This window comes from Sciurus vulgaris (genome assembly GCF_902686455.1).
Source record: "Sciurus vulgaris genome assembly, chromosome: 2".
Classification (NCBI taxonomy): domain Eukaryota; kingdom Metazoa; phylum Chordata; class Mammalia; order Rodentia; family Sciuridae; genus Sciurus; species Sciurus vulgaris.
In genome coordinates, this window is record NC_136462.1 from 51,542,645 (window position 1) to 51,569,430 (window position 26,786).

The 26,786-nt window shown below is 35.8% G+C and overlaps 1 protein-coding gene across 4 annotated transcripts in view; it reads left to right on the plus strand.

The window, feature by feature from the left end:
* Nucleotides 1-25,741, plus strand: part of NIN (ninein) — a 100,444-nt gene extending 74,703 nt beyond the window's left edge. For 3 of the 4 annotated variants that reach the window (XM_079118846.1, XM_079118845.1, XM_079118848.1), the window contains 7 exons: nt 31-177; nt 8,424-8,603; nt 9,973-10,122; nt 11,900-12,001; nt 16,053-16,250; nt 19,796-19,909; nt 22,077-25,741. In XM_079118846.1, the coding sequence (XP_078974972.1) occupies nt 31-177; nt 8,424-8,603; nt 9,973-10,122; nt 11,900-12,001; nt 16,053-16,250; nt 19,796-19,909; nt 22,077-22,286 (1,101 nt within the window). In that variant the 3' untranslated portion in view covers nt 22,287-25,741. Of the gene's footprint in view, nt 1-30; nt 178-8,423; nt 8,604-9,972; nt 10,123-11,899; nt 12,002-16,052; nt 16,251-17,799; nt 18,336-19,795; nt 19,910-22,076 lie in introns of those variants that run through there. The other variant, XM_079118847.1, reaches the window with a different exon arrangement.
* The last annotated feature ends 1,045 nt before the right edge of the window (nt 25,742-26,786 follow it).

The window sequence follows — 26,786 nt, forward strand, 5'->3', positions numbered from 1 at the left end:
TAGTAGTGTAAGCTTATTCTCTTCATGCAGGTTCAGAATTTAGAGGAAACCCTGCAGAATGTAAACCTTCAAATGTCCCGGATTAAATCTGACCTCCGAGTGACTCACCAGGAAAAGGAGGCTTTGAAACAGGAAGTGATGTCTTTACACAAACAACTTCAGAATGTGGGTGACAAGGTAATTTTTTATTAGGCACACTTTTTCATCTATAATGTAACCATATATATATATATATAATATTTTACATATAGTTGTATTTTCGTAAATGTGTAACTGCCACTTAAATCAAAATACAGAACACTTCTGGCACCCAGCTGGTTCTTGTGTTCTCTCGAGTTGATAATTCCAAGGGACGCACTTGTTTTTTAAAGAGAAGTTTCTTCGAAGTATTTTTTTTTATTAGTACTTATTAATTATATGGGTTTCACTGTGACATATTTGTACATGCATACAACATACTTTTGTTTGGTTCTACCCACCCATTATCTCTCTTATCCTCCTCTCTCCCCTCCCCCATATGCTTCCTCCTCTCAAAGAGTTTACGTCTACTTTCATGTCATCTTTTTCTTTTTTTTTTTTTTTCCTTTTTTTTTTTTTTGGAGGAGTGAGTACCAGGGATTGAACTCAGAGAAAATTGGCCACGGAGCCACATCCCCAGCCCTATTTTATATTTTATGTAGAGACAGGGTCTCACTGAGTTGCTTAGTGCCTTTGCTTTTGCTGAGGCTGGCTTTAAACTCTCGATCCTCCTACTTCAGCCTCCTGAGCCACTGTGATTATAGGTGTGTGCCCTGTGCCCAGCGTGTCATCTTTTTCTTTTCCCCTTCATTCCATATAAGATAAAACATGCATGTTTGTCTTTTTAAGTCTGGTTTATTTCTCTTAACATGATAATCTCCAGTTCCATTCATTTAACTGCAAATGACACTATTTCATTCTTCTTTATGACTGAATAATACTTCATTGTGTATATTTACCACATATTTTATCCATTATCCATAACTTGCCTATTATGAACTGGGTATACAGGTATCACCATAGTATGCTGACTTTAATTCCTTTGGGTATATATCAAGAAGTGGTATAGCTGGGGGCCAGGGTTGTGGCTCAGTGGCAGAGCATTTGCCTGGCCTGTGTGCGCCCTGGGTTCGATCTTTAGCACCGCATATAAGTAAATAAAAAAAAAAAGTCCATCAACGACTAAAAAAAAATTTTTGAAAAGAAGAAGTGGTATAGCTGAATGATGTGGTAGTTCTCTTTTTAGTTTTTTTGAAGGACCTCCACGCTCATTTCAATAATGTCTATACTAATTTACTTCCCACCAACAGTGTATAAGGGATCTTTCTTCCTACATCTTTGCCAGTATTTGTTTTTTGTATTCTTGATGATTGCCATTCCAACAGACATAAGAGATCAGGTGAGGTGGAATTTCAGTGTAGTTTTGATGTGCATTTCCTTGATGGCTAAAGGTGTTGAACATTTTTTCATATAATTATTGGCCATTTGTACTTCTTTTGAGAAGTATCTTTTTTTTTATTGTAAACAAATGGGATACATGTTGTTTCTCTGTTTGTATATTGTTTTTTGAGTTCTTTACACATTCTTGATATTAATCCTCTGTTGAAAGAGTAATTGGCAAAGGTTTTCTCTAATTTTTAGTCTCCATTTCTCTGCTATGCAGAAGCTTTTTAATTTGCCTTAATTCCACTTGTTAATTCTTTCTTTCATTTCCTGAGTTATTGGAGTCCTTTCAGGAAGTCACTGCCTGTGCATATATTTTGAAAAGTTCCTCCTATGTTTTCTTTTAGCAGTTTCAAAGTTTCAGGTGTTATATTTAGGACTTTGATCCATTTTGAATTGTCTTTTGTACAACATTGAGAGATGGAGAGCTAGTTTCAATCTTCTACATGTGTATATTCCGTTTTCCCAGCACCATTTGTTAAAGAGACTGTCTTTTCTCCAAAATATGTTTTTGACACATTTGTCAAGGATCAGATGGCCATAGCTATGGGGGTTAATTTCTGGGTCCTCTTTTCTATATCTTTGGTCTATGTGTCTAACAACAAGTTTGTTAGTATAGCTCTGTAGTATATTTTGAAATCAGGTATGACAATACCTCCAGCATTGTTCATTTTGCTCAAGATTTCTTTGGTTATTGTGGGTCTTTTGTCATTCCATATGAATTTTAGAATTGTTTTTTCTAGATCTGTGAAGAATGTCCTCAGTATTTTGATGGGAATTGCCTGAATTTGTATATTACTTTTTGTAATATGGCCTATTTAACTATTTTAAATCTGCTGACCCATGAACATGGAGGTCTTTCTACCTTCTACAGTCCTTTTCAATTTCTTTCTTCACTGTTCTGTAATTTTAACCTTCTTGGTTAGGTTGATTACTAGTCATTTTATTTATTTAAGTTATTGTGAATGGAATTATTTTCCTGATTCTTTTTCATCATATTTGTTATTGGTGTATAGGAAAGCTTTTGTTTTTTTGTACTACTTTCCTGAATTTAACAGATCTTGAAGTCTCCTTGTAGAGTCTTTAGGGTCTTCTAAGCTAGGATCATATCTGCAAATAGGAATAATTTGACTTCTTCCCTTCCTATTTATGCTTTCTGTATTTCTTTCTCTTCTCTAATTGCTCTGGCTAAAATTTCAAGCACAAAATTGAATAGGAGTGGTGAGAGTGAACCTGTTTGTCTGATTTTAAATGAAATATTTTTTTTTCCCATTTGGCATGATGTTGACTTGTGGTTTGTCATATATAGTTTTATTATGTTGAAGTATGATCCTCCTATACTAACTTCTTCAGGGCTTTTATTGTAAAGGGATGTTGAGCTTCATTGAAGGTTTTTTCTGCATCTGTTGAGATGATCATGTGATTTTTGTCCTTGAGTCTATTTATGCAGTGTATTACCTTATTGATTTGCACATGTTGAACCATCCTTGCATTCCTGGATGAAGTCTATTTGATCATCGTATGTGATCTTAATAATATGTAATTAAATTTGGTTTGCAAATATTCTCTTGAGGGTTTTTGCATCTATGTTCATCAAAGATATTGGTTTGGTATTTTTATTTGTTGTTTTTTTTTGTGTGTTATCCTTTTCTAGTTTTGGTATCAGGGTGTTACTGGCTTTGTAGACTACGTTTGGAAGCATTCCTTCCCATCTCATTTCATGGAATGGTTTGAAGAGCATTGATGTTCTTCTTTAAAGATCTGGTAAAATTAAAAATCAAATCTATCTGTTCCTGGGCTTTTCTTTTTGGGGAGACTTTTTATTACTATTTCAATCTCATTGCTTATTATTGGTTTATTTAGGGTTTTTATATCCTCTTGGTTTAATTTTAGTAAGTTGTAGTGTATTGAAATTTATTCACTTTTTTCTAGATTGTTCAATTTATTAGAATAGTCACAGTAGTCCCTAATGAGCATCAGGATTTTGGTGGTATCTATTGTAATAGCTATTTTTTGTTTCTGATTTTATATAATTTAGATCCTTTCTCTCTTTCTCCCCTTGCCCCCCATATCTATCTATCTCTCTCTCTCTGTCTCTCTCTCTCTCTCTCTCTCTCTCTCTCTCTCTCTCTCATTTATTGGCTAAGAGCTTATCAGTATTTATCTTTCCGAAGAACCGACTCTTTGTTTCCTTGATCTTTTGTATTATTCTTTCTTACTGTTTCATTAATTTTACCTCTGACCTTTATTATTTCTTTCTACTGTTTTGGGTTTGGTATGTTCTTATTTCTAAAGAGTATCATTGGTTATTTATTTGAGAACTCTCTGATTTTAAAGCTATAAACTTCCCTCTTAGAACTGCCTTTTCTGTATCCTACATGTACTAGGATGTTGTGTTTCTATTTTCATTTAATTCTAGGAATTCTTTAATTTCTTCAATGATTCACTAACTGCTCAAAAATGTACTTTTGATCTCCATGTATTCATGCAGTTTCTCTTGCTTTTGATTTCTAATTTCATTCCATTGTGATCTGGTAAGTTGCAAGAAGCTGTTTCAATTTTTTTTATATTTAAGACTTGCTTTCAGCCTAAAATATGATCTATTTTGGAAAAAGTTCCATGAGCTGCTGAAAAGAAAGTGTATTCTGTTGTTAAATGGAATATTCTGTCGATGTCTGTTAAGTCCATTTGCTATAGAGAACAACTTAACTGTTGGGGTTTTTGTTGTTGTTGTTGTTGATTTTTCTATCTGGATGGCCTATCCATTTGTGAAAGTGATATATTAGTCACCCACTATTATTGGGTTGGGGTCTTTCAGTCCTTTTATGTTGAGTAGTGTCTTTCGATGAAATGGGGCGCACCTCTATTTGGTGCATATATATTTACAATCATTGTATCTTCTTGGTGGATTGTTCCATTTGCCAATATGTAGTGACCTTCTTTGTTTATTCTAATTTTAGCTTGAAGTCTTCTTTGTCAGATACGAACATAGGTACTCCTTCCTCTCTGATTTCATTTGAATATGATATTCTTTTCTATCCTTTCACTGTTAGTAATGTGTCTGCTAGTGAGATGTTTCTTGTAGGCAACAAATATTTTTTTCTGAAGGTATACAGAGATATAGAAATACAACTGCCATTATTTTCAGATGACTTATTACAGTTCATTAAAAATTTTTAATCCAATCCACAAGTATGTTTCTGTTAATTGGAAAGGTAAGACCATTTACATTTAGGGTTATTATAGAAAGGCATGTACTAATTCCAGTCATTTTCTAGTTTTTCTAATTTTTTTTCATTCCTAATTTTCATTTTCTCTTCTCATCTACTCTTCTAATGTGATTCATTCTTTCCTGTGTTCTTTTTTAAATTTTTAATCCATCTGAATGTTCTAATTTCATCCACCTTATCTTTAAGCCCTGATATTCTTTCCTCTTCTCTGAGTAGGATTCCTTTTAATTAACTTATGTAGTGCTGACTTAGTGGTCATGCATTCCTTTAGTCTATGCTTATCTTGGCAGGTCTTTATTTCTTCTTCAATTCTGAAGGATAGCTTTGCCGGATATAGTCATCTAAGTTGACTGTTATTTTCTTTCAGAGTTTGAAATTCATCATTCCATGCCCTCCTGTCCTTTAGAGTTTCTGTTGAGAAATCTGCTGTTATTCTGTTGGGTTTACCTATATTATTGATTTGGCACTTTTCACAGCTTTTAATACTTTCTTCATTCTGAATTTTTAACATTGTAACTAATACATTGTGGAGAGGTACTTTTCTGGTCTTTTTGTTGGGGGGGGGGATATAAATATAAATGTTTCCAGTACCAGAATGTCCACCTCATTCACAAGATTTGGGGGATTTTCTACTATTATTTCACTGAATAGGTTTTCTGTTCCATTAACCTATATCTTCACTCCTTTCTCAAGACATATGAGTCTTTTTTTAAAAATTTTTTTTTATTTTTACAGACTGCATTTTAATTCATTGTACACAAATGGGGTACATCTTTTTGAGTTGGTATTTCAAAGTTGTCCCGGAGATTTTGTATATTCTGTTCATAGTTTCTCGTTTTTTCTTTAATATCGCCTGATTGTTCTAGTTCAGCCACCTTGTTTGTAAGCCCTGATATTTTTCTTCTACTTGATCTCATCTGTTGGTTAGACTTTCAACTGAGTTTTTATTTGACTTATTTGTCTTTTCATTGCCAAGATTTCTGTTAGATGCTTTTTCGGCTCTCTTTATATCCTTCATTGTTTTTCTTCCTTCCTTCATCTATTTATTTTTCTCTTTGAACTTTTGGTCATTTTAACAATTAATTTTTTTTATGTCTTTGGCATTTCATTTAATTCAGTAGCTATGGAGTCAGTTATTGGAGAACTAGTAACTTTTAGAGACATCATGTTCCCTTGTTTTCTCATGTTTCTTTTGTTTCCATCTTGAGATTTATGCATCTGTTGAGATGGACAACTCTTCCACTATTATGATTAGGGTCTTTAGTGAGTGACTTTATCTTCACAATGTACCCTTTGGGCTTCAGGTATATCTCAGCATCAAAGCAACCACCCAACATGTTCAGTCCTCAGCACCACTTTGAGAAAAGAGAATTACTACCAGAAACAGCAACAATTTAAAAGCAAAACAGATATTAACATAATTAAAACCTATTAGAAATGAAACCTACAAGTCTACTAAACAAAGAGAATAAAAGGGAAATGATACAGAATAAGCTAAACTAGGACACATTAAATAAAGTAAAATCAGTACTAACATATTGAGAAGTGGGGAGGGAAGAGAGAAGATGAAAGGAGGAGAAAGAAAAGAGGAAATCAAAATGAGAAAGAAGGGAAGAAAAAATCCAATTAAATAGTTTTTAAAATATTAGATAAAAATATGAAATGAGGGAAAACAGAACAACTTAGGACACAATAAAAGCAAAAACAAAAAGAGGCTAAGATTCCTCCTTCACAAAAGATTTTAAGTGGATACACTTTTTTCTGGGATTTCTAGTTTTGGAATCCACCAGGTGGGGGTGGGCAGGGTTGTGGGATGCAGCTGCAATCCTGGGTGTTCCTTCTCAGCTCCAACACAACAGGACAAACCAGTTAGGGCAGTCTGTAGGCTGAGCCCCACCCTTCCTTGCCCACTAGCTTGTGCCAGGGCAAAGTCATCCACAGCAGGGCTACATTCACTCCCGATGCCTCTTTTTTGTACCTGGGAGATGGAGCATGGTACCACTCACCAAGCCTCTGTACCTATCTGAATTGTGCCCTCTTGGATCAGAGACCCCCAGTCAGCATGCTCAGGGACGTGACAAGTGTACAAGCTACAGCAGTTGTAGCCTCTGGATTTCTCTAAGTTTGTAGGAGGTGACCAAGCCAAGGGGAGCTAAGGTGGCAAGCTGAGGAGTACCAAGCATTCAACCAGTCCCATCCCCCTCATGAATCCACACACAGCTGGTCTCACTCCTTGTCACAAAGGTCAAACTTCACAATTTTAAATAGAAGCATCTTCTGCCTCCCTCTGTCAAGCAGATGCTCTTCTCACTGACTGAAGATCTCAGCATGTCAGTGTCACTGTCACTTTCCTGGGGCCAAACTCATTTTACATGTGGGTGCTCACTGAACCAGTGAGAAGGAGAGGCTGTTGGGAAGGGACCAATTTATGTCCCCTCTGTCACCATAGGTCAGAGATCCTTGTTTCTGAACATCATATAAATGGAAATGTACAGTAGTATTAAAAGATAATTTTTTGGTATTAAACAATTCAAAAGACCATAACTGAGATGAGTTTTGTAGTAATGAAACTAAAACATTTTCAAACTTTGATATGTAAGAGCATTCTGTTTTTTAGTTAAAAAAATTAAGAAAAACATCGCAAGAAATTAATCAAGGAACACACACAGGGGCTGCAAGAAAAGTAACCTTTTCCTGAAAACTATTGCATAAAACAATAGTACTGAAATTCAGGAGATAATTCTTTGCTACCTAATGCGTAGTACCTCTGATACCAGCAAGCCCAGGAAGAGCTGGTTAAAGCCTTAGCTGGCACATTATGGTGTTAGAACGTATTTCATCTTAAAATATCAAAATGCTAATCAATCTGTATATAAGTAAATTAAGAAGAATTTTATGGTTGTCAGTCTTTGAGTGGATGTTAAGATTTTATCTATAGTGAAAGCAGGCACTAATTCAGTTATTTTATCTCTTGGTGATACTTAAATAACATAGTTGATATTTTAAAAATTACTTTTGGGCTGATTTTTTTTTTCAAAATGGGATTATACTATTTTTCTTTCCTATTTAGCTTAAAAGACAGGAGACTTACCTAGTTGTAACCCTTTTTTTTGTTTTGTTTTTAAAAATTATTTTTAGATTCAAAAAATATATATCACTCTGGTAATTTAAAGCACATTCCTGAATTCAGGCCTCAATTACATGGACAATATGTGTTTTGGATTCTAAAAAGGGATATGATTGCATATGTGAAAATGCAAGAGTTGGGCTGATGAAAGCTTTCAGGTTGGCAGTGCCTTTCAGAGTTCCTTGTGTGTCTTCTGTTAATCAAGAGTATTATCTGAGTTCAAAGATAACTTCCTAGGAACAAGGCAATTTTTAAGCCACCAACTTCCATGCACTTGGGTCCTATTAGGAACTGGAATTTGCCCTACAATCCTATTTGCTATTGGATTTGACTGGTCAGTTTTCCCAAAGCCCATTTTGAACAGAGAATTTCCAAAGCTGATTTTAAAAACCAAATTCCAAGAATATAGTTTTATTCATATATATATATATATATATATATATATATATACACACACACACACACACACACACATTTGACACACAGAAAAAGTTGAAAGTTGTTTACTGAGTATTGATGTCATTAGGTACATAAGATACCTTTCTTAAAGCAGAAATGACCCATCAGAGTCATTTTAAAGCTTACCTCTTCACTTTTCTCTTAAGAACTGGGCCCCAGAAACAGCCTCCCATCCATCAGGGCTCCATAGCCAGCCGAAAAGGCTGTCTTGGGACAAGTTGGATCATCTGATGAGTGAGGAACAACAGCTGCTTTGGCAAGAGAATGAGAGACTCCAGACTGTTGTACAGAACACCAAAGCAGAGCTCACACACTCCCGGGAGAAGGTAACTCCAAAGGCTGGCACATCGTGGCATATATTTGAAAAGGATTAGTTTGATATGAAAGTGAATGTTTGATATGATTGAAATGGTTCTAGGGTACAAATCTGAGTAGCCTGTGAAAGAAGACTTATTTTAAGAATGTATCATTTATCATTTACTTACATGTAATTTTATCCAGATATATTTATAAAATATTTTTAATTTTGTAGAAGTAGTTCTATATTAAAATAAATCTGTGATTTTAATCCTGATATAAAAAATATAGACTTGTGGAAATTATGTTAACCATATATTTCTTATTCAAATTGGCTAGCTGCCCAGACCAGAAGTTACAAAAATGACAAAATTAGACTCAGATCTTGTGGGTCTAACTCCTTATAAGGAGTTAGTTAGACTCAGCATTTCAAGGTTTGAATGATTTTTAAAGATCTTTTCCAACCAACAAACTGATGCTTGAATTCCTTACTTCTGCTCCTAAGTTGACCATTTAATCTATGCTTCAGTACCTCTACAGAGGAGAAACTGAAGAGTCACAGATCTTCCTTAGAATAACTGTTCTGTGCAGAACTACTTCACTGAAGGTGTGGTGGGAAACAAGACAGACTTGGTCCCTGTCCTCATGGAACTTTTTTTTGGGTACCAGGAATTGAACCCAGAGGTACTTAACCACTGAACCATATCCCCAGCCTTTTATTTAGAGACAGGGTCTTGTGGAGTTGCTTAGGGTCTTACTAAGTTGCTGAGACAGGCTTTGAACTCACAATCTTCCTGCCTCAGGCTCCAGAGCCATTGGGATTATAGGCGTGCACCAATGCACCCAGCCTCATGGAACTTCATAGTGTAAATGTACTGTTTCAGTTACAAGCAGTCTGATGGGACTGTTACCTAATTCACTTCTGAAAGTTATACTCATGCCAGAGCCAAAGGGACTAGGACTGCTCTGTCTGTTTCCTTGACAGTCGCATCACAATTTGACTCTTGGAGTCTTGGTAGACCCGGAAGTTCCTTCTACCTTGTCTAATACTTATTTATACACCCAACCAGATTTACCTAGAAAGGATCTTTGGAAATCCATAAAAGTAAGCTTCAAGTAGTTTAGACTGGCAAGTTAGACTGAAAAAGATTTTTTATTGTTGTCATTTTTGTTTTCTGATATGAGGTCAAGTTTGCTATCTTGCCTAGACTAATCTCCAACTCCTAGGATCAAATGATCCTCCCACCTCAGCCTCCCTAAAGCTGGGACTATAGGCACTCTGCTAAGAAAAGGCTTTTAATACCACAGAACTCAAGTACTGAATTTAAACTTTCTTTTGTTTTTCCTGGCTGCATGATAACATAAGTATTTCTTCCTCTTTGCATTTGTTCTTGCTAGGTTCGTCAGTTGGAATCCAACCTTCTTTCCTCCAAGCACCAAAAACACCTAAACCCATCAGGTACTGTGAAACCCACAGAGCAAGAAAAGCTGAACTTAAAAAGAGAATGTGAACAGTTTCAGAAAGAACAATCTCCTACTAATAGGAAGGTGAGTTTTGGGGAATATATATCATATGTATACCTGGGCCATTTCTTAGGATGTGGCAGCTGACTTCTTTTTGAGGTGATGATAAGAGCACCAAAACCAAAAGATCAAGAGAAATTGTATTATCTTTCATAACATAATCTTGGAAGCAGCATACCATCGTCTTTGTTGTTATCTGTACATACACAGACTAGCCCTCGTATGGTCTGGGAGGGGTCTACGTGATAGATGCAGACTATGAGGTGGGGACCATTGGGTGCCATCTTGGAGGCTGGCTACCACATGGTCAAACCTCTGTAGCACAGCTCCAGTTGCATGGATTTAGGGTTTTAGATCATGTAATTCTCAGGATTTTTGTTGTTGTTTTCCTTTCTTTTCCTAAACTGAAACTTAGTTTTCTCTAATACCTTCCTCCTCTTAAAAACCATTTGTTTAAGGGGTTGAGGTTGTGGCTCAGTGGTAGAGTGCTTTCCTAGCATGTGTGAGGCCCTGGGTTCAATCCTCAGCACCACATAAAAATAAAAATAAAGGTATTGTGTCCACCTATAACTAAAAATATTAAATAAATAAATAAATAAATAAACTAAAGCTATAAAAAAAGAGCCAATCAAACAAATACCTATTTAAAAAAAATTGTTTAAAAATATGGGAAGAATGAGCAATATTTTGTTATACTCTAATTTTTTTAATTTGTGAAAGTATGACCATTTACAGTAAGAAAGGGTGTGCTAAATTGAAATTAAATAATTTCAGTTACTTTCAAGTAAATTTGTCAGAAAAAGAGTGGGTTTCACCTATCGTCTCAACAAGGGAAAAATCTTAAGATGGATTTTAAAATAACAATTTTAAATGGACCTCGAAATGTTAGCTGCTAGCCTTGACTTTTTTGATAGAAGCAAAAATCAGCCACCTAAAATAGTGTCATGTTTTCTACTTAGCAATCTTCTGGTTCTGTATCCTGTAGCTTACTAGATTCTACTAACCAACCTTTTAGAAAGGCCTGTTATACAAGCCCTCCTTAATAAGTAAAACTTAGGCTGAGATATTTTGCATTGAGTAATGAAAATATTTCAATTAAGCCAACACTTAGTAGTAAAGAGAATTCCAAAAGTAGATACTCATAAAATCTTCTAATTTCATCTTTAAAATTAAAAAAAGTTATATAAATCAAGATATGTATATTCTCAAGATAGTAATTTCCACACTGCAGAGCTATAGTAGAGGATCATTAAATCAACTGAGTAAAAACCAGTATTTTTTAAGTTAATAAAATATACTAGGAAATATCAGTAAAGGAATCCTGGTAAGGATAATTACTATGTAATAAACATTTTCTTTTAGTGATATGTACTAATAATTGATTGGGTATGGGGTTACAGAATAAAATGTATTTCTTACAGTGGATGAGAGTTTTAAAAGCCAGCTGCTTTAAAGAATTTGTTATACATGAGAAGTAGTAATTAAACCTGCATTACTGGGTCTGCAGTTGTAAAGCGCTTCCTAGCATGAGTTCAATCCTCAACATAAAAATAAATAAATAAAATAAAGTTATTGTGTCCATCTACAAACTAAAAAAATTTTTTAAAAAACACCTACCTTGCTTAAATTTTAGTTCAACCTAGATAACTTAAGTATCAGCATTGAACTGAATTGCATTGTTGTTTTCCTTTGCTGAATTATCTTGACTTTCTTCCAAGAATCAAGATTTCTGACTCATAAATTTTTCAAAATAAAATAGAGCAATTCAGAATTTTTTTAAAGGAATTTTGTTTTTTAACAGGTTAATCAGATTAATTCCCTTGAACGAGAATTAGAAACAATTCATTTGGAAAATGAAGGCCTGAAAAAGAAACAAGTGAAACTGGATGAGCAGCTACTGGAGGTAAGTTTTTAAGCAAATGACCTTAACTATGAAGAATATTTTAATCCGTGAATGAGCCAATTGTGGGAGAAACTGGACCTGGCATTGAATTCCTGTCGTGAAAATCAAATTACACTTTCAAGCTGCATTCTTTGGTCTGTCTTAGCAAGTTTAATAGATATTTTTGATTAATTGCATGATCATGTAACTCCATACTGCTTTTCAGAAAAGGAAACAATGTTGACCTAAAATTCAAAGACCTGCGCCTCAATAAATTCAATGGTAGGGACTTGGCCTGATATTGGACAAGGGTCCCGGAGCTCTTGTCATCAGTGTGTATTTAACAGGGTCCTGATACTCCAGTACTGCACCAACAGCCTCTTCAGTTAGGAAATCTATCCAAGGAATCTGAGACCATTTGCATTTATAAATTTATTTTCAAGAGCTATTGTAGGGCTGGGAGAGGAGCTCAGTGATAGAGCACTTTCCTGGTATGTACAAGGCCCAGAGTTCACTCCCAAGCACTGGGGGGAAAAAACTGTTATTGTCCATTACTTGTACTTGTACTTGCCTTGTTGGAGATACATCTGATAAATATGAAAATGTTTGGAAAACTCGTGAGCTTGGATATTGGATTCCAATCAGTTTATTTTGTGATACAGACTGAGTACCATTCTAGGATAGAAAACAACTTATATACAAGCCCTCCTTAATAAGTAAAACTTAGGCTGAGATATTTTGCATTGGGTAGATGAAAGTATTTCAATCAAGCCAACATTTAGTTAACTGTAAAATTTATATAATGTAGAGAAGCATGCATAGAAAAATGTCTTTTTGTGCTCTTAAAATTTGTACACAAGTATTTTTAAGCCAGAATTATGGGAAGGAAGAGAGATATTTAAATACTTTCTTATAATGCTAGATACATGCTAGGTGACTTTAAAAATTAATGCTTAGTTTTAAACTGTGAAAAATATGGACAAACATATCACATTGACATTTAAATGACCAATGAGGTTTCTGGTGATTTTATGTTCTCTGATTTATCCACTAATAGGAAGATTAGTGAAAGTATAAATAGTGAAGTCCAAATGATGTTTTCTGACAGCATATAATAAATGCATTCAAAACCTTGAGTTGCAGGCTACACTTAGATGTAGGTATGTTTTTTTCTGACAAAATAATTATATATTCTAATGAATAAGCTATCCAAAGCTAAGCCCAAAGTGTCTAGTAATAAACTCAGAAGTAACAGGGTATACTCTATGGTGATTACTCTATTGGATACTCTCCAAATGCTCTGCCAAGAAGCTGGTTCTCCACCTGCTCCTCCTGCCTGGGAAGCCCACTTATCTCTCAGTCCCACTTTATATTATCAGCCATCAGATGTAATCCCCCATCATTTTTTTTCCTGATCAGTAAGTAGTAAATATTTGCTAATAAATAAGGAAAACTAAGCGTTCTTGGCACTGGAACTGAATAAGGAAAAAGTATGAATGTTCTATTCAAATGCTAAAGAGAACATTTCGTACACTCTTCTAATGAAACTTCCATTAGGAATTAAGAACTGCTAACCCTAGATTTACACATATTGGATTTTTTAACAACTTTGTTGAGCTATAAATTCATGTATGATCACATATTTAAAGCAAACAGTTCTATGGCTTGGGGTATATTACCTTATTAATTTTTTAAACTGTGGTAAATATTCACATAACATAAAATTTGCTATTTTAACCAGTTTTAAGTTTAAAATTCAATGGCATTAATTACATTTACAATGTTATATAACTATTTCTGAAACCTTTTCCTCACTCTAAACAGAAACTCTAACCATTAAACATTAACACTGACAGACTTATGAACTGGATTGTTAGAGTAGGGATTTATACTTTAGGCCAGTTCGGGTAATGTGCTGTGGCTTTCATATCATCTTTTTGTTAGCTCACCTGAGGAACCAGTGTAGCTCTTCCTCTCTGATGGGAAGGGGTGGTGAGCAGGCAGGGAGATGTGTCTACATCAGAGTCTTTGGGATCAGGGAATTTGAGCAAAGCTTTCTAGGCAATTTTGATCTGATGTATGCGTTCCCTTGGGGGAAAGTCTCTTCCTCTCTATATGCTAGTTGGAAAGTCACTGATGTAATGCAATACATATCCTACTCGTGTAATGAAAGTGTGCAAATGACTAGAGTAGGAGGTGGAAGAATTAGGGCTAGAATTTAACTTCCACTCCAGGGATTTAACTAGATGAAGCAGCATTCAATAAACAACTCAGTTTGAACATTCAAAAAAGAAAAGGGAGGTAGTACAGACCATCTCAGCAGTTCTCAAGTCTGCTGTGTACCACTGTAAAAGCCAACAACTTAGTGGAACAAAAATAGTTTATATTCTACATCTTAATGACAAGAGTTTTAACATCAGATCCATTCCATAATAGACCTGGAATTTTTAAAATAATTATATTGGGATGGGCACAGGTAAAAGTGGCAAGGTCTCTCACTCTCTCACACACACGCACACACACACACACACACACACACACAAACACAAAACCAATCAAATTATAGCCATGAGGATGCAATTGCAGGATTAGAGTTATTAAGACATTTTAATGTCTATAAAATTTACATACCAAAAAATGTAAATGTTAGCCCTTCCTATGCTTTTATTCATGTATGTAACATAACCAAATGATACTGTTCTTTCTCTTTTTATAACTCTTACTTTTCTTCCTCTTTTTCTAACTCCTATGATTTTCTTTTGTTTGTTTTTGTCTATGGCTAACCTGTATCTAGAATTCAGTGGTTGGAAGTGGCAGAGAAGGGTGCAGTTCTCTGACTGAGATAGTGTGTGAAGGTAGATCTCTTTCAATGCACTTTTTTTCATAGCATGGGGACATCTCATTAAATTCTTTGTTCATATAATCATTTCTATTGACTCTACCAGTGCATAAGTACTTTGGGTAAGAGCCAGTATCCATTTTCATTTTGCTTTAACTATGGAATGTCTCTATTTGCATTTACATTAGGATTTTCATCAGTATTAAAAGCATTGTATGAAAAAAAAATTATCCCACTGGTATAAAATCATGGGATCATAGTTCTCCATATTTTTTCATTCATGAAAATAAAATGGTAGCTTTTCTGAATCTACAACTAGAAGTATTTCAAAATGGGTAATGGCCCACCCCAGAAATTTAAAGAAATGGATAGTGGCTCTACAGTTTCATAGTAGCATTTAATTGTGGTTGAATTTTAGAAGTCCTTTTCCCCTCACTCAAGCCTGGAGGTACTTCTTCTCGTTATGTTGCATGCCTTCCATTGAGCCCTGTGTCTGCTGAGTGTGTTGATCAATGTGAGGTGGCATGTTCCATTTGCCAAAATGGAGCGCACTGTCTCCCTTTTCCTCTCCCTAAATTTGATTCTCATGTTTTCACACCATTTCCTCATTGTCTTGTACTCCAGTTCTCAACTGTTCTAGGATATGGCCTTATGCCCCAGAATTGCCTGTCTTGTGCTGTTCAGGGTTTAACTACCCATTGATAAGTCAAAAATGGGTTTAAGTAATTTTAGGTACAAGACAAGATTCTTAAAAATTGTTTACTTGGGGTTAGAAAATAGGTAGTAGTTGAACATTTAAGAATATTTATGAATGGTAAGTAAAGTGGCACAAGGCTAAAGCACAACCACTTTCTCTGATTTCCCTATCCTGACCCCAGGTTTTTAAAACAGGAGTAAGGTTATCAAACATTCTAGCATAAGAAAAAATGAGGTGGAATTCAGATATACTATGCATTATGCCGCAGGCTCCCACAGTCACTCAAGATGATGAAGTGCTATTTGTTAAAGTCTAAAAATGTTGAGAAAGTCTGCTATTCATTATATTATCTCCTATGCAAAATGGCTCTTCTCATTTATGTCCCACTCTGGCTCATGTGCGGTCCTGTTTCCAAGCTATGGGTGGGTGTGGGGCCATTAGCAAATTCACAGGCTTCACTATTGCTTGACACATTCCAGGGCAGCTCCGTGATAGAAGGCACTGCTGCTGACCAGGCCTTTGCCCTTGTCCTTCAGATGCAGCACCTGAGGTCCACTGTGATGCTTAGCCCATCCCCTCACTGGGATCTGCAGCTGCTCCAGCAGCAGGCCTGTCCAATGGTGCCCAGGGAGCACTTTCTGCAGCTTCAACACCAGCTACTGCAGGCAGAAAGGAGAAATGAGCACCTACAGGAGGAACTTGACAACAGGACCTCCGAAACCAACACGCCACAGGTATGAAGCATTCTTTTCCTCTAGTAATAAACTCAGATCACCTAATAATTCTACTTTTATTTGAAGTTAAACCAGTTCAAAGGTGGGGAGAAAGAACCTAAATCTACTATCAGAGAGTGTCACCTTCCCCGTATCACAAATCCAGAGTCCTGCAGTGCTGGCTTTTGTTTGGTTTTTGCAGCACTACTTTCCAGCTCTCCACTTCTGAGATGTTCTGGGTCTCCTTTGTACACTTGTAGTAGAAGACAAAGCATCTGAGTCACGTGGGCATAGTGTACAGTTGTCCAGCATTCTCATCTCATGTCAAAAATATTACAGACAAAGTGCAGCTCTGGAATATACACTAGGAACAAAACATCCTTAGTTTTCCTACAGCAGAGGGGTAGGGTAGGGCCCGCCAATGTCCATGGAATTTACAGGTGGGGGCATTTCACAATTAAGGTGGAAAGTGTAGTTGGTGACATACTTTTTAGTTGATATAATCATTAAGCTCAATTTTTTTAAGTGATCTAGTCTGAAAAACTATTTTTAAGAAAATAAAGGTCTTCCCATTCCTTGGAATTAGGCTTATCCTGAGTCACTACCAAGTACTATATTATTACCTAGGTTTTCAAACATTTCATAATCATCTTTTTTCAGAAGTTTCACAACTCTTTGGTCTTACCCATGTAGTTTATTCATAATTAGGAATAAAAAGAACAAGTACTTTTTTGTGGAATTCTAAATTCCCTCTGGTTTAGATGCACTTGTTTCCATCACCTTACCTCTCCATTAATGTTTGATAAGGAATTTCACAACTCCTTTTAAATCCCTTTAGAGTAGCTTGGTAAAGTCACAAGAGCACTATAATTATCCACAGGAGCATTTGTTTTCCTCTGCTACTCGTATATATCTGTGCTTTGTTAGGAAGTATGGTACTCTTGCTACCTATTCTTCCTAACAAAACTTTGAAGTTTGTGCTTTTTAGCTTCCCAGTATTAAAATTAATTTTTTGAATTAAAATTGCAATGGTAGATCCTTCAGTTCTTTATTATGTCGTTGAACTATAAAACCTTAACCTCAGTTCCTAATGGACCTTCTAAACCAAATGACTTGGCCAAGATTCTATTCGTTGACCCCCATACACGCTATATTCAAAGCATGCTCTTCCTAACCACCCACCCATATTTAAAAATTAAAAATATTCTTTTACTCCATTTGCTTCAAGATTAGACAAAAACTTAAGATTTTTTTGTATTAAAAAAAAAAAAAAGCCCCCCAGCCAGAACAGACTGTGCTGCTACTCGGACTAGATTCCCACTGCAGGCTCTCACATTTCCAGTTACCAAGCTGACCCTAATTCTAAGAATACAGAATATTATTGGAATCTGCATGTTGTCTGTGCGTGGAGTGGTGTAATGTCTTCTGCCTTTGTGTTGCTTTGCTTGCGTGTGTAGTGTTGTGTGTGCTTTGAAAAATTGTTTGCATCATAAATGTGTGAATTTAGACTCCCTCAAAATACATAATCTGGACATCAGGGTGAAGTATACCACTTGCCTTCTTTCTCTAGGCCTTGCTACCGGAGCAGCGAGCAGTGCATGCAGATTCCTGCAGAAGGATTGGGCACCTGTGAAAACTGGGCTGCTATTGATGGCATTTGTTACCATGGCAGACTCACAAATGCACACACCCACACATGCACACACACCACACTAACAGAGGCATAAGCCGAGACATGGAATAAGTGCTCTTTTAAATTATTCTATTATGATTTTTACTGTTAAGCCTTTGCAGTATTATTTATTTATGTAGAAATGACAGATCTTGTGAATCAAATTCACAGATTTCTACTTGTTATAAATCATTTTATTTATACCAGTTAAAGAGTGTGGATTTAAGACTCTTGAAAGGATGTATTCTATATATTTTCTCATTCCATAAGTTGTAATTATTTTTAAGAAAAGGTACTACTTTTATATATGGAATTTGAAGAGAATCAGGGTTATTTATACTGTTTTGTATAAGATGTATAATACTTTTTGACAGAAAAAAAGGAAAATTTTGATGAAACAATAAAATAAATTTTAAATATATGCCTGCCTCTGTGTTTCCTCCCCACCCCCCACTCTTTTGCCATATTCTGTATACTTGGAATTTTCTGCAACTGTGGTTTTAAATTTTGATTTTTTTTTTAGGCAAGTGGAAATTAAGCATTTTTATTTGTATTTGAACTTTAAAAAGTCATCTGTCCTTTAAAATAAATAGGACTTTTTAAAAGCTAGATGTTCAATGCCCAATTTATTGAAATTCAGCTTTTTGCATTAGACTTCGGCTTACTACAACTTTTGTCTTAAAATTAGTCACATGAGTTAGTTGTTTCTTTTATGATTAAATGCTATTACTTAATATCTAAGCAAACTTTGGCTTTAACGCATATTTGGTCATTCTGTGTGTTTTTTAAAGTATGCCTTTTTAAAAATGTGTAACTGCAGCCAAGGCGTGGCACACACCTGTAGTCCCAGCAACCAACTGAAGCAGGAGAATGGCAAGTTCAAGGACAGTCTGGGCAACTTGGGGAGGTCCTTTTTCAAAATAAAATATAAAGGCCTGGGGATGTAGCTCAGTGGTGTGACACCCCCTAGGTTCAATTCACAGTACTTTAAAAGAAAAAAGGAATATTTAAGTTCCATCTGCCATTAACACCTGGACTGTATGTCAAAATTTGAAGTACCTTTTGAAATCTGAAATTCCTCATGTGGACATTTTGAGGGGTCAGGGGCTAGCCAAGGGGAGGGACAGTCAGTCATGCTCTAATCTCTCTTTAGAGCACTCTGCTTCCAAAAACCTGCATACGTAACCCATCACTGTTGTGTGAAGAGAGGGAGAAAGCTAGGGCTGCTTTCCTGCCCGTTGGTTTTATCTAGGAGTTGTCTGTGGAGAGAAGAGTCTTAATTTTTAATCTACTCTGATGATAAACCCATCCTCCAATCCAGATGTTTGCCTCACATCAACGAGTCAGATTGGGAAACAGATGACTAGAGAAACTGGCAGGAAGACACTGATGATTATGAAGAAAAAAACCCTCACACCCTCAAAAAAGTAATCAGTTATTTCTAAGGAAAAACAGACATGTGTTGCAAGCTGATTGGAAATATTCGCAATGCTGAATAAATTCAGTGTTTTGTTGCTGAGAGACCCACAGTATTGCAAAGACCCAAATCAGATTGGAAGTTGATCACCATCTTTTAATTTACTTTGGATGCCCATTTTACTGTAGAAGAGGCGCACACAGGTATTCAGTTATGGGTTTTAAGAATTTTTCTTTTTATCAGGGGACGGTGGTACCACAGGTAAGATTCTTTGTTTTCTCTTTGATTCTTTCTCTGATAGGACTACTTTTCTGACCTGTGCAATCCATGCAGTGCTCAGAAATCCATCCTTCCTGTTTAAAAGGCAAAACATTGGCTGTACTTCCTCTAGGCATCTTGTGGCAAGAATAAACTTTTAGTGCTTTCAATGTAGCATGATTTTCAAATGATGATACACTCTTTTTTTCTTCCCTTCAGGGAAGCCAGGAACAGCTGGTATCTATTATGGAGGAACGAATGATAGAAGTTGAACAGAAACTGAAACTGGTGAAAAGACTTCTTCAAGAGAAAGTGAATCAGCTCAAAGAACAAGTGAGCCTCCCCAGACACCTCTGTCCACCCACCCCACATTCCAGTTTTACACTCCTTTCTTGCCATTAACTTGCTAACTTGTGTTGTCTAATAAAGGCAAATTCTATAGATGTCTAGAAGAACTTAGGATTCACTCTCCCTCACACTGCCCCAAAAATGTGAATTCTATATTCTTTCAAAGCTCTTCAAGGTATACGTTTGTCCACCACAAGCTTAAAAAATGAGTATTTGCTAACACTAATTAACATGGATCTAAAGCATTCCCAGTGAGGTTCAGTGGCTCAAATTGAATACTTATTGGATTTTTTTCTGCCCAAGATAAACAATATGCCATTTAAACAAACAGAAAAATGGTATTGGTGGGTAATAAATGGAGATTTTGCTTTCCTGTTCTTAGTAGCTGTGACAAGTTCAAAAAGTACTTCATTGCCCCAAAAGGATGTGCTGTGTATAAAATCTGGACCCCCAAATTCCAGACCACTAAGCAGTCTTATCCTTTCACCTGCTGGTGGCAGAAGTGACCTCAGTGGTTAGAGGTTAGTGTGCATCTTCCAAAGAGCTATGCAAGGAGGACTAACTCCTAGGATAGTGTTATAAATCTCTCTGGAGAACAAGATTGAAATAAACTGGGGCAGGGAAAATTGCCCAACTTGGTTTTCTAGATAAATAAAACCTGAGAATGATAACCCCAAAAGAGGGTCTGGAAACAGGTATAGATAGGAATGTTCCTTTGCCCTATATATCTTAATGAACTGAAAAGAAAGTCCTAACAGTGAACATTTTCCCATTCAATCCTTTAAGTACTCATCTGTTCAACACATAGTTACTATGTGTCATGTCCTGTTTGGGGCACTAGAGATGCAATAGTGAACAAAATGACATCCCTGCCCATATGGAAGGTGAATTCTAGCACACCCACAAGGTACCAAGTATTCCACCAAATGGTAGGTCAAAAAATATATAAAATAGCATCAGTCCTATTTCAGTAGATGGGAACACAAGAGAAGAGGCACTCTATCAAACCCAGAGGTTGAAAGAAAGCTTCATGAAGGCCTCTTAAACCAAATCTTGAGGGTTGAGTGAGATTTCAACTATGGGAAGGACATTTTAGGCTATGGGAACATCACAGAGTTAGGTTACCTTGCAGGGTGTGAACGTCTATAGACACATGGATATTGCCAGTTCATACTGTCCTGGGAGGAAAAAAACTGGAGGGGACAGAAAGAGAGAACCTCACTTGGTATCCCAAGAGTGAATTTTATTCTTTAGGTCTTGAAGAACCATTGAAGTGTTTCTTAAAGGGAGGAAGAGGGGGACAAAGAAAAGAAGACAGGTGGTATTAGAATATTTCAATAGAGAATAGGTTCTGAAATGCTAATGTTATATGTACCAGTCATCTAAATTATCATTGACCTTTGAAATGCTAATAAGTTAGCCACTCTGTAGTTGCTCTTCATTCCCTTAAACCTTTATTCTTTAAAATGCCCTGCTTGAAATTGGGAATCAAGTGAAGAGTTAAAAGTATAACATGGGAAAGGAGATTGAAGATATTAAAGAAGCAAAAATAAAAGTATCCCCCGTCCGCTAAAAACAGTTTTCCCACCCCAACCTAGACTATATGTCCTAACTATAAGGATTAGAATATACCTTCTAGTCAAGGCCCCATGCAAAGAGGAAGAAGCAGAAGAAAAGCAACTGCCAAAATCTCACCTCTTTTTTGTAATTTGTGAGCCAGTTTTTGAAATAAACAATAGGTTGTAAATGTGAATAGTGAGCTTCAGACTCCACTGTTTGGAGTTTAATACAGTTCGCACATTACAGCTCAAAAATTTAAGTTCAAAAGTATTTGTGATGTTTTCAGAAAATGAATAAAGGAATACACTTAGTTTAGGTAGGAAATAAGTTTTCATTTTTGGAGCCTTCGAAGAGCAATCTGTTCTTTTTATTGGTAACTTCTACAAACACGAAAAGAGACAGCTTAGAAAAAGTGGGTTTGCTCTACTTGTTTCCCTGTTGCTGAATCTGATGTTAAAGCTATACTGTAAAAGTAAAGAATGGAACCGGTAGGCATAATTTGCCTTTATAATGCATCTGTCCTGATGTCAGACCTCAATTTAAAAGATTAATTACAGAAATGGAGTCACAATGTTTCTGGTTCTGTTTCTAGCTCTGCAAGAATACTAAAGCAGATGCAATGGTGAAGGATTTGTATGTTGAAAATGCCCAGTTGCTGAAAGCTCTGGAAATGACTGAACAGCGACAGAAAACAGCAGAGAAGAAAAATTACCTCCTGGAAGAGAAGATTGCAAGCCTCAGTAATATAGTCAGGAACCTGACACCAGCACCATTGACTTCTACTCCTCCCTTGAGGTCATAGCCACACCAAAGGATGCACTCATTTTTGTGCACTTTACTGAGAGAGATGGAACATTTCAGTAGTATCTCTTAACCCTCTTTAAAAAAAAAAACAAAAACTTTTAATGGCTTAAAATTAAGCCTAACCTAAATGTTCCAGCAACAGATTTGGAGTCTATTTATTGCAACAAGTTTTTCTAAATAGATCCTGTAGGAGTTCCAAACAATCATATATTTCACTGTTTGAATTCAACACATACAAATAATTTATTTTTTAAGTATTCTAGTAGGTACCAAGAAAGTGAATATATGAAAACAATTCAAGAGACTTTAAATCCCAGTTTTCAATGTGTTTTTCTAAATCACTATTGTATGCCAATCTGTGTATAAACCCCATATATTTAAATCTGAGACCCTATTAGAATGATTATTAAGAACTTTATTTAAAAACAAATTTAGGTGTTGCACATTTAAATACTGAAAAGTCATTCTGCTTGTAATAGTTTTGGTTCTTTGAATTAATTGGTAGACTATGATTCTATTTGATAGGAAGGCTGGACTCAATAACAGAGACCAGAAAAACCCAAGTTCATAGAGCTATACCTTCTGCCACCTACCAGCACTGCTCTTATTGTATGAGAGGTTTAGAACTGATTTACTCAACTGTACTCTTAACTAATGATGAAGCTTTATTTTCTTTAAACAATTTTTTTCTTCCTCCTCTTAGAAATTTCATTTGGATCCTTATTTTCTAAGAAATGGATAAAGCCACATTCTTAAAACATTTGAACTAAAGGGAAAGCACTGAACAAACCACTTTGGACTACACACTCACTCTTGGAGGAGGGGTGTGCGGTCATTGTGGGTTTTCCTATCTCAAAAGTCTTGAAGTTCATGGACTTATCTGTGAGGTTAAGAACTCAGGGAACATTTCTTTAGACTGTCTTCCTGAACTACTGCCAGGCCTCTCTAAGAATTGGAGATATATAAACCACGTGACCTTATTTATTTGTCTTATATATTTCCAGCCATAGGGTTTTCATTCTACATTTTAGTGCATTTAAATGTCGGGAAAAAAAGCCTTGATTTTAGAGTTAAAAACCTTTTCCAACTTATGGGAGAGTTGTTATTGTTTGTTTAATGGAGGTCAAAATGTCCGTGCTTCTTACCCTTCTATACCTCAAATCCGATCCTAAAAATTCCTTACTGTGGTAAGTACTGGCATGCTATCTGAAACAAAGGAGTGCCGAACAAGACTTCCCGTTCTTTCTCAAGGTCAGAACTTTTGGAACAGTAAACATTTGAGAGTGGGTAACATCCCTGCCAACCCCAGTTTAAATCTCTGCTTCTAGCCTACTTCCTCCAGTGGACAGTAGAGGACTTACAAGGTGCAGGACGCTACCAAAGCTCATCACAGCCACCTACTTGTCTTCATGGGAGAGAAACAAGATCAGAAATTCTCACTTTGATCTATTTCAGGAAGGTCAAACCCTTCTATTTACAAGGAGTATAACAGAAATCAAACACTACTTTATAGGCAGAAATACAAGATAAAGCAAACTGCCTAAGAAGTCTTATAACGCCAGAAATTCAATCTCAAACAAAATAATTTCCATCAAGGAACTTCAGGGATCCTCAGGGGCTAACCACCTATCAGTCTCACCTGCCAGCCCAGGAGTCCTCACTACCAGGGCCCTGAAAAGGCACTTCTACTCATGGGACTAAGAGTTCACCCTGGTGAAGCAGAACTTCCAGGATTTGCATAGCTCTTATTAGAAAGTCCTGATTTCCCCCTGGACAAAGAATTTTGATCCTTCCCTATATTTATGCTTCCAAATATTTGACATCTGCTATCATGCCTTCCCTAAATCTTTCTTCTCTAGTACAAATATTCTCAGTAAACTCAACTACTTGTATGGCATTAGCTTTAACAGAAAATTTTTCACTTAAAACTGGATTGGCCTAGGGCTGGGGATGTAGCTCAGTTGGTAGAGTGCTTGCCTCCGAAGCACAAGGCCTCGGGTTCAATCCCCAGCACCGCAAAAAAAAAAAAAAAAAAAAAAAAAAACTGGATTGGCCTAGACTGAGGTCAAAAATAAACTAAGCATCTGTGGTGTGTTCATTGCCATGCTTCAAGTTATTCAAGGAACCACTGGAACAGGCACCATGCATATTTCTCAAACAGCCAACTTTGCATGTGATCACATTTGTTGCATTTTTTATTTTTTACATTATAAAAAGTGTAGGTTAATTTGTTTCCTATAAATTTGTATTTATGTGTATATAAAATGCTGTACAATTAATGTAAATACGGCTTTTTGAAAAGTTTTAGAGTACACATAGAATCCCTGTATCCAAAATCCAAATACAAAATATTTAATCCAATAAAAAATAAAAATACTTAACCCAAAATCAGATGCAAATAAATTTAGCCAACACATAGGAACTTAATTTCTTGCTTTACTATACCTACAAAATTGAGAAAAAAAAGATAAATATAAGAAACATCAGGAATAACTTAAATTTATACATTTGTGTGACAGTTTATTTTTGAGAAAGTTTAGAGTGGAAATTTTAAACCAGTCACTTATGATATAACTTACTGTTTAAACAGACTTTTAAAGAGATTAATGTACACTTCAAATTAGGTTTAGATTTTGTTTACAGACTTTTTCTCTCTCTTTTTTTTTTTTTTTTTGTTATTTTTTGTTTGTTTGTTTGTTACTGGGAATTTAAGCCAGGGGCACTTCACCACTAAGCTACATGCCCAGCCCTTTTTATTTTTTATTTTGAGAAGGGTTTCACTGGGTTGCTTAGGGTCTTGCTAAGTTACTGAACTGAGGCTGGCCTCAAACTTGCAATCCTCCTTGCCTCCCAAGCCACTGGGATTACAAATGTGACCCACTGTGTCCAGCTGCTTTTAGACTTCTTAATGGCACTCTTCTTAATCACAAGTTACGTATTTTATAGGCATTCTGCTGCTTTTTTATTAAAAGCACTGTTTTTTAAACTTTATTTTGATCTAAGAACAGTTATTTAAAATAGTCTTATAAGACTGAATCTTCATTTTAAAGAAAGGGAAGCAAGTTTACCTTGGGGATAATGCATTACACTAAGAAAAGGAAACTGTGGATAGTAAAACCTTCGTTATCGTATTTTGCTTTCTTCTGCTTTTTAAAAGCCTGAACTCTTATGCCCAAATCTGTGAAGGGAGAGAAGTAAAGGGGAGAACCAACCACAGCATTTTGTTTTATTTATTTTTCTAAGACTCTTACTAAATCTAGGCTTGAAAAGTTGTTTTAAATGTGAATCCTTCCCAGAAGCATCAGTGTACTGTTGATATATCCATCAGCACATTTTACATAAACATATCATGAAATAATAGGCTTTTGACGTATGGAAAGAGATCTTACAGGTCTAGTATTTCAATAATGCACCAATACCTAGAGCAGGTATTGTTTGGAGGGAATTTTTTTTTTTTAAGAAATCAATAAGGTTTTGTGACAGCTTTAGGTTTTTTAACACATGGAAAACAAATTTGTGGTTTCTCTTTTTATTTTGCTGAATGAAGAAAAAGAAACATGTAGCTATTGTCAGCATCTTTAAAGTATTCCAAATCAAGGCAAGTCTAAGTGCTTTGCAATACTGTGTATTGAGCAAGTCCCCGTGTTTTGAATGGATTACCTGTAATGAATGACTCATTTAAATGATGTGATTATACAAGTAATGCCAAAAACAAAGTCAGAGCCTAACAACCAAAGTACTCACATTTAAAATATATTCATTATATCTTGTTTGGACCTATTTGGACATCTCAGCACTGTAAAATAATTTTCACTTTATGGCATAAAGTTTTATGGATAACTGCTCAAGGTTAACTTATTGCTTCTCAGCTTTTTAAAATTATACAAATCAATTTATTCTCATTGGGGAGAGATTGGTTTCATAAAAGAAAACCTGAGTTCATCTAAAATCTGTAGAACTCTCTTCCAATAAAGATTACTGTATGTGTTTATATCAGCTTTGTATATTTCATCTTAGCTATTCTATCCTAGAAAGATTTTAATGTGAGCTTAAAATGTAAATAAATAATTTTACAAATACACCTCTTGTTTTCTACCTACCCTGAACTTTTATAAACAGTTTCAGTGTGTTTATCCTTGAACTTGAGCATGAATACATCAAAATATCACATTACACACTTTCTACAAATGCCAAAATTCAGGCCCTGCTACAGATGTACTTAACTGGAATCTCATTTCAATAAGATCCCCAAGTGATGTGTTTGTGATTTAGAGCATTTGGACTCTGTGACTGTCCAAGAAGTGATGGCTTTCACACCAGCAGTTTGGGGTCCCACAAGCTGTGGTAGTGTATATTCACCAGCAGAATTCTGACTTGACCTCAGGGCAGGCCCTGCTTGGGATTTTGGATGTTTCTGAGGTGGCTTTATTTCACTTTACCATCATTCTGGGTGGATGGTTTGAACTTTCTTAACTGAACTAGCTGCTCATTAGTGATG